The sequence below is a fragment of the Quercus suber genome, unplaced genomic scaffold (assembly GCF_002906115.3).
Source record: "Quercus suber isolate HL8 unplaced genomic scaffold, Cork oak 2.0 scaffold_154, whole genome shotgun sequence".
Classification (NCBI taxonomy): Eukaryota; Viridiplantae; Streptophyta; class Magnoliopsida; order Fagales; family Fagaceae; genus Quercus; species Quercus suber.
Genome location: NW_027069615.1, coordinates 822,483 through 835,146, shown reverse-complemented (window position 1 = coordinate 835,146; position 12,664 = coordinate 822,483). Strand labels below are relative to the sequence as shown.

The 12,664-nt window shown below is 34.2% G+C and overlaps 1 protein-coding gene, 1 long non-coding RNA gene and 1 pseudogene across 2 annotated transcripts; 1 reads left to right on the top strand and 2 right to left on the bottom strand.

The window, feature by feature from the left end:
* Positions 1-1,663: 1,663 nt before the first annotated feature.
* On the top strand, positions 1,664-2,437 carry LOC112021053 (thaumatin-like protein; annotated as a pseudogene).
* Positions 2,438-6,532: 4,095 nt separating this feature from the next.
* On the bottom strand, positions 6,533-7,353 carry LOC136069168 (uncharacterized). The gene is made up of 2 exons (XR_010630418.1): positions 6,755-7,353; positions 6,533-6,662 (listed from the first exon to the last, which is right to left on the bottom strand). It is a non-coding gene; the product is annotated as an uncharacterized LOC136069168 (long non-coding RNA).
* A 65-nt stretch (positions 7,354-7,418) lies between these two features.
* LOC136069167 (ras-related protein RGP1-like) lies at positions 7,419-12,229 on the bottom strand. The gene is made up of 2 exons (XM_065777396.1): positions 11,659-12,229; positions 7,419-7,891 (listed from the first exon to the last, which is right to left on the bottom strand). Exons 1-2 carry the CDS (start codon positions 11,871-11,873, stop codon positions 7,444-7,446), a joined length of 663 nt encoding a protein of 220 aa, XP_065633468.1. The 5' UTR covers positions 11,874-12,229; the 3' UTR covers positions 7,419-7,443.
* Positions 12,230-12,664: the final 435 nt, after the last annotated feature.

Below are 12,664 nucleotides of genomic sequence, written 5' to 3'. Positions count from 1 at the left end.
CAAGTTTGATGAGCTACTATACATTAGCAATTAGATTTTTTTAATTAAAAAATTATACCAACTACTATTATATCAATTCTTTCTCTTTCTTACTTCTCAAAAAAAAAAAAAAAATTCTTTCTCTTTCTTCTGAATTTCTTTTTTCTCTCATACTCTGTCTTCATTGCTTCTCACAGAATAAGTGAAAGGAGGCTCTACCTTTATATTTTTTTTTCTTGGATTCTTCTTGTTGTCTTCTCAAATTCCAACACCGTGAGATCATTAAAGTCAACCACCAAAATAAAACAACTGAAAGAAAAAAAAAATTATCTCCTCTTGTTCTCTTTCTGCTGCAAAATTTGAAAATGTTATGAAATTTTAAAAAAAAAAATTGCAGTTGGGAATTTGAAAAATATACTAAATAAAGGAAGAATAAAGAAATATTAAAAAAGAATAAAAAAAAAAAGAATGAAGAAATAATATTTAAATGAGATAGAGAATAGATAAAGAATCTATTGGAAAGTGTATTTGAAAAAGTATGTAGCTAAAAGGTAAAAGTCATTATTCATTCTCCAAACAATACAAAAGTTTAAAGAATCTACTAAAGATGCTTTAAGGGTTCATCATATGTAATAATATTAATTTAATAAGAATTTCTTTTATATGATAATTAAACGACATCATTTCATACATGTAGCCACATTAAATAAAAGTTCTTTTACAGAAAATATAAAAATAAAATAGCATGTCAAAGAAGATTGAATGTTACGATCAAGAGGCCCTTGAGACAAGGTTATATGAAAAACGAAAAGAATAAACATTTTATATGATAATTATATATATATATATATATATGTGTGTGTGTGTGTGTATGTATGTATAAACGGCAGTTACATTTGTGCTTATACCCAAGAATGAGTAGTCAAGTTATAATTTGAACTTCTTATAATTGCTTATGAAACCCAAATCGCCTACACAACACATAGTTTCCAATCCAATCGAATTCGGCATTCATAATCTCCCCCAATTTAATTATGACATCCTCATCAATTCCACAACCCACAACCAGTTTTGCTTTGATACAATTTGTCACAACCTAAGAAAAGCACTAACGTTGAAATGATAAAAAAAAAAAAAAAATGTAAACGATTCTTTCCTTTTTTTAATATAATTTTACACCATTTTTTTTATTTTTTAATCTATCTTAATTGATTGTTCGGCAATCATCCTTAACCAAAATATTTTTAAATTAATGGCTGATGTTGTAGCTTTCAAGATTGATAGGATACTTCCGCGTATGGTAGTGCATGAATTTGGAATGAGCTAAAATATATATATATTTTTTAAATGTTTCTGTGGCTATTCAAAAATTGGGGGAGACTACTGATTTTATAATTAAATAAATAGTACACAATATATGATTGAAGTTCTAATATGACTCGCCAAGAGTCTTGTCGTTCTAATATGTATCGGCTTTGATTCTGTTACTGTGCTTTCTGTTAAAATACTGAACACACTTGTCGCAACACAATCCAACGCTCAAACACATGTAAAGGCTGTGTTCTTGAGCCTCCTTCACATGATATACATATATATATACCTCTATTGCTTCCTTTGAATTAGAAAGACTCCAAATTTCACAACCAAAAGGCCATCTCTTCTACCATACTTCAAATTATCTCCAATGGCATTAAAGCTACTTCACCTTCTCTTGGTCCTCTCTTTCATAGGTACAACAAATCTTTTAGTTCTTTTTGCATCAGGATATTAATTATTCTAACACTTTTAAATTCTTGGGAAATCTTTCAGGTGTTGATGCTGCCGTTTTTACGTTACAAAACAATTGTAGAAACACCGTGTGGCCGGGGATCCAAGGCGGAGAAGGAAAAGCTCCACTAATGAATGGTGGTCTGCGGCTAAGAAGTGGAGAAACTGTGAATATCAGTGCCCAGAAGGGTGGTCGGGCCGGTTCTGGGGCCGCAGTTTGTGTTCATTTGATCAGTCAGGCAGGGGAACATGCATCACCGGAGACTGTGGTGGCAAATTACATGTTCCAGGAGTGCTACCACGCTAGTTGTCAGAGTAAATTAACTAGCAATGAAAGCCTGATTTGGATTACCATGAAGTAAGCTATAACATGCCTGTCTCTATAATCCCTTTGGGTGTTTCAAGCTCATGTAAGCGTGCTACGTGTGTTTCTGACTTGAACCAACGATGCCCTAATGGCTTGGAAGTGAGGAGAAATGGACGTGTTGTTGCATGCAATAGTGCGTGCTTGGCATTCAATAGGCCTCAGTATTGTTGCACTGGACAATACAGCAATGCTCAGACTTGCAAGCCTACAAGCTATTCGAATGTGTTCAAGGCTGCTTGTCCTGCTGCTTATACTTATGCCTATGATGATCAGACAAGCCTTTTTACTTGTGAGGGAGCTGATTACTTGATTAGGTTTTGTTAAATTTTATGCAAAAAGAAAGAAATCTTTATATATGCATCTCTATAGATTATACTTTATTTCTGCTGATCCGCTTATACTATTGCAAGAGAGACTGCTAGTTTTTTTTCTTTTTCTTTTTCTTTTCTTTTCCTTCTCTCCTCAAATTGTCTTTAAATTTTAGTAATTCTGCACAAAAAAAATGGGAAGATTCCCTTATTCATGATCCTCATGTTTCTTCCTTGGATGTATTGTCATATAAGTATATATAATTATGCATTATTTGGCAATTTTAGCTAAAGAAAACCATACTTGGTTCCCCTTAAATTGAAAATCAACTCATAAGAAATCCAAAAATTACTTGAAAAAAAGCAAAGGAAAAAAAAAATCAAATTAAAGTGGCCATCTAACCCATATGTGTGGCTGGCGGGTGACCCCTTCTTTTTTTCTTTTCTTTTTTTTCTTTTTTTGGTTAAAAGGAAGTACATAAAGCAGACAAGAGTTATCCCACACTAGATGTGAGACCAGTACTAACAATTTTATTAATATACATGTCAGCCAAGTCTGAATTAACTAAACACAAAACACCAGTACTTGGCGGATAATTAAATACAACAAAAACATCATCCATTGAACATCCCCATCTTGCAAGCGCATCAGCACAACAAATCCTTTTTTTATTAACAAAATACACAAAACAAATATTTTTATTATATTTCAGTGTGAAATCTAGTATCAATAATATTCATGATTGAAAATGTTCATTTCATCGTTGTAATAGTAAGTATGACCACTATATAAACAAATTAGTAAACTATTAATTTTCTAGTCCTTACTGGTCATTGGCACATTTCAAACATATTTAACAATTGTATGAAGTCTAGATGTTTAACATCAAGCTCCATTTTGATATATCCTAAATTATTTGAGTTGAAATGAATTTTTTTTTTTTTTTTTTTTTTTTTGGCTAAATGAGTTGAAATGAATTTGGATCTTTTTTTTTTTTTTATGTGGCTCCCCTAAAGCCAAATTTTTGGCTCCATCCCTGGTATGTGCTAGTTGTCAAAGGCTTGTGTTTCAAAAAGTTGATGGATTTGCGAGGGAATTTCCTATCAAAGTATGTGTTTATTTAATTCACATAATTTTTAAGAGTGGTAGTGGTGTATACTATTTAAAAGTCTCGCTCCACAAATCAAGATACGAAATTTAATGGAAAATAATTACAAAAATTATGTGATATGATGTATATCTTCAAATGTATAAAATTAAACTTTTACATGGAATGACCTCTTCAATATTTCACAAAGAAAAAAAAGAGGGTCTTAATCTAGTTTGGATAGACAATCACTTAAAGTTGACAAGCACTAATCCCATCATAGATTATCTTTTAGAGAGGTACATTTCGTTTCTTTTTCTTCCAAAAACTAAGAGTGGTAGTGGTGTATAAGTGGGCAGGGTTATTGCCTTGATGACCCATTTTGGAAAATGACTATATTAGAAAATTATAATCAAGAAAAATGACTATATTTTGTTTTTCCCATTTTGAAAAGATGTGTCTTGGGTTAGGTTTAAAATCAGGCTTGTTTAGCTTATATATAACTTATAAAGCCTAACTTTTTGACATTTCATCAATTTTCTTTTATAATTTTGGTTTAAATGCTTCCCACTCCTATCTCTATAGATATAGAAATTGCCTTGACAAGAAAAAAGACTTTCGATGGAAATTTAAATATTAATAAAAAATAAAAATAAAAAACAATGTACATCATTCTTCTCTTTCCCTTCAAGAATCCAAAGGTCCCTCTAATTAAGTGTTTTCTTTTAACTAATAAAAATCTTAGAACTTCAAAAGACTACTAAACAATACATAAACAGACCACTTATATTATTTATATATATAGTAGTAGTGCTACGCATAATACGGTACGTACGCAAAAATATTTAATACTTTATGGAGAAAGCTAAGCTATCATTGCTTGTTATTTAAAAAAAAATTATTAGGGTTATTAAGATTTCAATAGCAATTTATATGAGGAGAAAGAGAGTTTGGTAAAGAAGAATATTTATATTGGACCCTTTTTTTTACAATATTACTTATGTGATTGTTCACTAGCTGATAGACAAGGGAGAACGGAATTGGACCAGTTCACATCTACGTCACGAATGATTGAGATCCACATGAAATTGAAGCCATTTCTTTTACTAATTAAAATTGAAAGGGTGATATGAAATCAATCTATGTTCCAAGATTCTATACATAGTTAATCCATTTGTCACAATTAGAAGTTCAACTCTATATCAAAGTTCAACTCTGTATCAAAGTCCCAGTTCATATCATTGCTCTATTTTTAGCTTGAAGCAGTATTGCTTAGATACCTGCATAATCTAACCCAACACACCATTCCAACCTCACTCTAAGAGTGTTTGATTAAAGGAATGGAAAAGTGAGAGGATAGAAAATGAGGAAGGAATAAAAAAGTGAGAAGATATAAAAAATTTAGTTTTCTCTCGTATGTGTTTAATTGAAATGATAGGAAAGTTAAGAAATAGAAAACTATGAAAAATCATGTTAGTATAAATTTATAATTATGTCCCTGTTAAATAAAACAAAAGGCAATACAATTTTTTATGCACATTTATTTATTACAAAATATTATGCATGGACATTTCACTCTTTTTTTTTTAATTATTATTTTAAAGGCACAAGCCAGATCAGAAAACTGGTTTTAAAAATAAAAAATAAATAAAAAAATAAAAAAAGGAAAGTGATAAATACAAAAGAAAGAAAAATAAAAAAGTGAGATAAAAAAATTTAGGAAAAAAAAAACCCAAAACAAGGTGAACGTGCATGTTAGTAACGGGGAAAAAAGGAAAAATGAACTACGGAAGAAAGTGATAAAAACAACAGAAAGAAGAAAAAAAATTCCCGAGACAATATGAACGTTTACAGAGAAAGAAAAAAATATGTAAGTTAGCAAAAAAGAATGTACAGGGGCATTTTGGACAGCTCATATTAGTAAGCTTTTCTCCATTGTTTTCTCCCAAGAAGAAAACACCTGAACTCACCACATTTTTTTCCACTCCCCTCCCAACCAAACACCCATTAAAACTTCTCTCTCTCCTAAATTTTCCATCCTCCCTGAAATCTCTCCAAACAAACACACATTAAGGGCCGTAGACAGTTTCAATCTCTATGGTCAAACAAACACTGGGTCTAAGTTTTTCCTAAAAAATGGTTGTTAACTGAGTGTAAGGTGAAAGTGAAACAAAAATCCACCTGATTAACTTGAATCAACCAACATATATGCATACAAGGGATTTTTCTGGTTTATGTAGCTACTTGTGATTGGCCTATCTTCTCTTTTCTTTGTTTTTTCTTTTTTCCTTTTTTAATAACATAGGAATCTTTTTAAAGAATAGCCATTTGGACTCGCCACCTCCAATCAGTAATACCTACAAAAAAACTAACCCCACTCCCCAAAACCAATTGCCAGATTATCCAAGGGCATTCACCCCTAACAAGCTAAGCAACTTGTGATTGCTCTGTCTATCACCCTAACACACCCTTATACCTAATTTGTAAAATCGGTAATGCCTAATCCCCCAAATTTCATTTCTCTTTCACCTCTCTATCATTTCGGTGATGTTGCTCTTCTATTCTATCTTTTGACTCTCATCTCTAGTCTCATCATTGCCACCCGACAGCCATAATCATTATGCATGTCTCTCCTCTCTCACTCCCCAAATTTGGTCTCTTGCACTCTTCTCATTTCTCATCAAGGCCTGTCATAATTAGCATGCTACCACAACAATGAGATGAAGACAAATCTGAATTGCACACAATCACTCGATCACAATCTATTTTATCCATGGTTATAAAAATCGAACAGGGGGCAAATCACCAATATACATACCCTTGTAGAAATGCTATATTCAGTCATCACCAACCTCAGTCGAAATTTTCTAATAGAAAGGCACTAGTTTTGAGTCAAATCAACATTCAGAACATTGCAATCAGGCAGAAGTGTTTATGTACGTTTCAGCCACATTATAATGCAAGAAGATATAACGATGGTAAATGAGTCTATTTTAGCTACAGACAACTACTGTCATGTTGAATTCATAGAAATCTTAAGTTTTAACTTATCCAAAATCCATTTGCACATTAACCACCACCAACTTCTTACAAGAGGGGGAAAAATGTTTTTGATTACCTGTAATACAAAAAAGGTTTTGTACAACAATATTCCTGAAAGTCGAAGGTTGCGACCATGTCAGACATTAACCAACAGTAAATATTATACCCAAAGAGAGAGAGGGAGGGTGGTGGAGGAGCATCACCTACGCTATAAAGTGCAGCAGCCCATGTGGCACAAGGTCAGAGGAGACAATCCTATCAAGAACTGCAACAGCTGAATCTCCGTACAGGTTCAACTGGCTCCTGACCAGGGACAACAATCTTTGTTCCCGTGAGAAGTGATGAATTTCCTCCAGATTCATGTTCATCATTAGCAATAAGAGCCTTCTTGCTGATGATTCGATAGATTTCTGTGAGGATTGTGAGGAAAGCTGATTCAACATTAGTGGCCTCAAGGGCTGATGTCTCCATAAAGAAGAGGTTCTCCCTTTCGGCAAACTCTTTGGCATCCTCAACAGGTACAGCACGAAGGGACCCCAAGTCAGACTTGTTGCCTACAAGTATGATGACAATATTTTTGTCGGCATGGCCCCGTAACTCCTCTAACCACTTAGCTACATGATCAAATGATTGACGCTTGCTGATGTCATAGACTAGCATCGCCCCCACTGCACCTCTGTAGTATGCACTAGTCACTGCTCTGTATCTGAGATTACCACCAAGAATGTGAGCAGAACATATTAAAAATATATAAAATTATGACTTGCATCCAGGAAAAAAAAAATGATGGATTGGCCATAATTGTAAAGATTCACCATGTGAACCAAGTAGCCATAACAGTAACAAATCATATTTAACCACTTGTGGCACAAGGTCAGAGGAGACAATCCTATCAAGAACTGCAACAGCTGAATCTCCGTACAGGTTCAACTGGCTCCTGACCAGGGACAACAATCTTTGTTCCCGTGAGAAGTGATGAATTTCCTCCAGATTCATGTTCATCATTAGCAATAAGAGCCTTCTTGCTGATGATTCGATAGATTTCTGTGAGGATTGTGAGGAAAGCTGATTCAACATTAGTGGCCTCAAGGGCTGATGTCTCCATAAAGAAGAGGTTCTCCCTTTCGGCAAACTCTTTGGCATCCTCAACAGGTACAGCTCGAAGGGACCCCAAGTCAGACTTGTTGCCTACAAGTATGATGACAATATTTTTGTCGGCATGGCCCCGTAACTCCTCTAACCACTTAGCTACATGATCAAATGATTGACGCTTGCTGATGTCATAGACTAGCATCGCCCCCACTGCACCTCTGTAGTATGCACTAGTCACTGCTCTGTATCTGAGATTACCACCAAGAATGTGAGCAGAACACATTAAAAATATATAAAATTATGACTTGCATCCAGGAAAAAAAAAATGATGGATTGGCCATAATTGTAAAGATTCACCATGTGAACCAAGTAGCCATAACAGTAACAAATCATATTTAACCACTAACTCTCTCTCTCTAACTGAAATAATGCCTAGTCCAACCTTTATCTGGGATCACCACCAAGAATGTGAGCATTGCAATTTGCAGCCAGGACAAAAAAAGTTACAAATCAGGCCCAAATATAATAGTGCTGAATCACGATGTGAATAATGAATCAAATGTAATCTCTCTCTCTCTCTCTCTTCCCCCCCGTGTTGAAACAGTCTCTAGTCCAACCTTCTCTTCTTCTTTTTATAAGAGTCTAGTCCTACCATTTTTTATTACCATGGTAAGTCCCGCTCTCTATTTCATCCCATCAAAAACATTACCTAGTATTTTTAGTCTCCACTTATTAAGGAGATCTGTATTGACCTCAGTGATAAATTATTACACTAGCTTACAACTTTTCACTAGGGCCATCACTGATCTTCTCTATCTAATGAATGACCCTACCATCTCACTTAGCAATGTCAGATACTCAGATTCTAGTATCCCTGTTTTCATGACAGTCATCACTTACCTCAACAGGCTTTAGTTTAGAACACAATTGATTCTCTATCACCAGAGTTCTACTCCAGAAACTGTAGCTCTTTTATCCCTATTTGGTATCACAGAGCACTATATCACCTCCAATCTCAACCAATATCTAACAGTATCTTCTGCTTATATTAACTCTCTAATACAAAGGGCAACTGTACACATTCATATATAATTTATTGACACCCCAAAGGACAATCATACTGGAAATGGGTTGCTAATTTATCTGACAACTAATGCAAAAGAATAAGTACTAAACAAGGCCTCTACTGTAATATACTACATAGATTAAACATTTTCTTCATTGCATACTTTCATTACCACCCCTCACTCCCACCCCCACCCCAACAAAAAAAACCTCAAATTACCATTAGCCTTGTTAAATATCATTACTCATCCTAATGAGGGTATCCTAAACATAGTGATACAGAAATCATATTGAGTAGTTTTTCTTAGTTTACCAAGCAGGAAAAAAAAATAGTTCAAGGCAATAAGTATAGCCCATTTGCAGTTAAGGATGACAGAAAGATTGCATAGACTTTTTTATATATGAAAACAACACAAGAAATGGAAAATATACAGAGGCCAAAATATGGCATCCTTGTTTCTCATTGTGTTCATTAAGATCACAAACTTGTGTAAAAAAAATGCACTAACTATAGTGAAAATTAACAACATAAAAAAGCCTATTCTACCTAACTTGCACCAGCAGAGAAAAACTACAAAGTTTGGATAACAACTGAAAGACCCTCAAACACTATGAAATGTTATTATTGCAACAGCTTCAGCTGGATATAGTAATTCCAATTTCTACACTTTTCCTTGTTCGATGCTTACAACAAATTCAATGTCTTGTATGCATGTGCTGATGGACGGCCTCTAATTAAACAGTGTTGGAATAATACATAATCCAACTGATATTTCTAGAAACTAAATGGAACATTATGCACTGAATGGAACCAACATTTTGGTTTTAATATAACTCTGAAGTCTTCACCTACTTGGTTCTCTCTTTAATAAGGGCTCCAAACATACTTGCCTCCCTCTCACCATAACAAGTAACAAATTGCATTTTCAAGCATCCATTACCGTGAAGCTGTGCAGAACTTTAATACCACCTAAAACTTGTATCCATTATCTTTAACCACTAATTTACAGATAGTGTCACACCAATAAGCTGCCAACCCAATTATCAAATTGTTCTCACATCCCTCTTGACAACTCTCAAGTAAACATGAACAAGAGGATCTTCAAGCTCATGAAAACAGAGGAATATACCAGGTCATATATTATGGGAAATACATAACCTATTAGTTCCAAATAATTGGTAGAACATAATTTGCTCAGATACTCAAACTTATTTCTTAATATTATTAGTAAAAATCAAAGTCAATGCCACTTTCATTTATAGTTTCCAAACTCATGCCCATCTACTTCAAACATATAATGAAGGGTGGCCCTCCCCCATAGCCATTAACCTCCCAACCCCCAATGAAAGATCCCAAGTAAAACTTTTATAGATAATCAAACAGCCCAGTTATCCCCTTCACAAAAGATAATGTTCTACTAACTTTGCAGACATCACCAACATACAAAGCTCATATCACCACATAATCTTGTATCATCTTCCTAGACCACCCAACTTAGCTCATATCTTCACACCAAAATTCACAACCCAATAGTCCTTACATTCCTCTTTCAACAATTATCCACCTAAAACAGAAAATGCACATATTCAAGCTCATATATTTATGTTCTACAAACCCATGAAAACACCGCGTTCGTGAATAGCATTCAAAGAGATCTACGGCCCGTCTGCTAAGAGATTTCTAGTAATGTTGTTTAAGTTTTGTGGAAATACATGTGGGTAAAAAAGTGTATAGAAATACATGTTGTGGTGTTTAAACAACAGTTTTCGTTATTTAAACACCGTTACCAAACGGGGCCCTAATCTCCCTTTGTTCAGCAATAGCTCGATGGTAGAGCAGTTGGCTATTAACTGACTAGTAGTGAGTCCTACCTACTGGGGAGATTTGATTCATTCCAAACTCTTTAATTCAGAATGAAATAATTTGATTCGACTGATAAGAGTAGTTAACACATTCCCTGTGTCTATTTTTCCATTTAGTCATATCACATTCTATTTTTCTATTTAACACACTTCTCCAGCTCCTAAAACCACACTTATCCACTTCAAACAAACCAACTAATAAAAAGCATACCAAAAGATCAAAACATCTTTCAAAATCCCATTTTCCTCCTTCAAATTTATGAAGTCATAATTTGGTCCTCAAAATTGTTACAAGTTATCAATTACATCTCAGTTCTTCTACGAACACACACTCTTGCACAAACTTTGACACAACTAACACATTTTTCACTATGAGATTGGATTACATCACTTACACATGTGTCCACCCCACTCTTGCACACACTTTGACACTAACACATTTTTCACTGTAAGATTGGATTACATCACTTACACATTGGTCCACCCCACTAGTACCTTGTCAAGTATGTGGTCCTAGATTTTTTTTTTTTTTTTTTTTTTTTTTGATTAAATCCTTTCCAAATCTCTGCATACATGATAGACAAAGTGCTGAATCTGCTGATGTGGCATCTTAAAAAGCTGACACGGCCTAAAATAAATCACTAAAGTTACGAACGAAAATAAAATTTCACAATCTTTTTCACACGACCCACCACTGATATCACATTTATCATCACCAATCATAACATATAATCTCACCAATTCTCACGTGCCTAGACTTATTGAAAATAAATTAACAGGGCAAAAAAAAAAGAAAATTTTTGGTATCTTCCGAATATTTCAAATACCAAGATTTTAAAATTTATGGAAGTAATCATTACATTTATTTATATCCCCACAAATCCAACAATATCCAAAGCTAAAAACCCAACTTGAAAGCCTCTAATCGTCAGCTCAACTCATAAAGTTTCTTATAATTGAACAAGTAACATACCAATCCAAATTTTTTTTTTTTTTTTTTTTGCTTTTTGACATAAAAGTAGGAGATTCGAAAATGCGAGTATGCAAAACTGCAAATTGTAAAGTGAAAAGTAGAAGATGGTGGTACCTTTCTTGACCAGCAGTGTCCCAAATCTGAGCCTTGACGGTCTTGTGATCGATGAGGAGCGTCCTGGTTTGGAACTCGACTCCGATGGTGGCTTTGGAGTCTAAACTGAACTCGTTCCTCGCGAACCGAGCTAGCAGCTGTGATTTCCCAACCGCCGAGTCTCCGATCAACACCACCTTGAACACGTAGTCGATCTTCTGCTGCAAATTCGTCATATCTCTATCACACACACACTCTCTCAAAAATCTCAAAATCTAAAAAATCCGATCAAATTCAAGGAGAAAGAAACGATCGCCGATCGATCAAGATCGGAGCTGATATTAGCTTCAAAGAGCAAAAGTCTTCGTTGTATACAGAATTTTAGCTATGGATTATTGGTTGGTGAAATTTACAGTGTATAGAGAGGAAAAGAGAGAGATAGAGAGAGACAGAGACAGAGAGTTAGGGTTTGGAGGAAAAGGGAAGGAAAGAAGAAGAGAAATGGGATTTTCGAAATGGTGGAATGGAAAGAAAAGGAAAGAAGCGTGGAAGAAAGAGAAAAAGAGAAGAGAGAGACTTAACGGTTTCTGAAACGGTCTTCTTACACTGCGTTTTATTTTTTATTTTTTTAAATTATTTAAGGAAAGAAAAAAAAAATTATCTCTACACTTTGGTAATTAATTAGGGTATTGCTTCTGTTCAGTGTCCTGTGACACTGGACACGTTGCAATCATAACATGTATCTATCTTATGACACTGGATTCACTGCAAACATAACACGTGTTTGTTTTGAACACATATTATGATTGCAACGAATTCAGTGCATTAGAAGCACTAGACATAAGTCAAGCCTAGTAATTTATAAATAATAAAATTTCTCTTCAAATTCTTCAAACTTCTCATATATCTCTTTTTTCAATGTGAATTTTGAAAATCTAACTATTGAATTTCATGTTCCTTATGTTCTTAACTTGTATATCAAATTTCGTTTAAATCAGATGTTATTTACTATTCGATTTATGAACTT

What these genes read in the sequence shown, in the direction of transcription:
- LOC136069167 (XM_065777396.1), bottom strand. Translation starts at nt 11,873, where the DNA reads ATGACGAATTTGCAGCAGAAGATCGACTACGTGTTCAAGGTGGTGTTG. An exon ending in GACACTGCTGGTCAAGAAAG is followed by an intron (nt 7,892 to 11,658) that starts GTACCACCATCT and finishes TGGTAATCTCAG; the next exon opens with ATACAGAGCAGTGACTAGTG.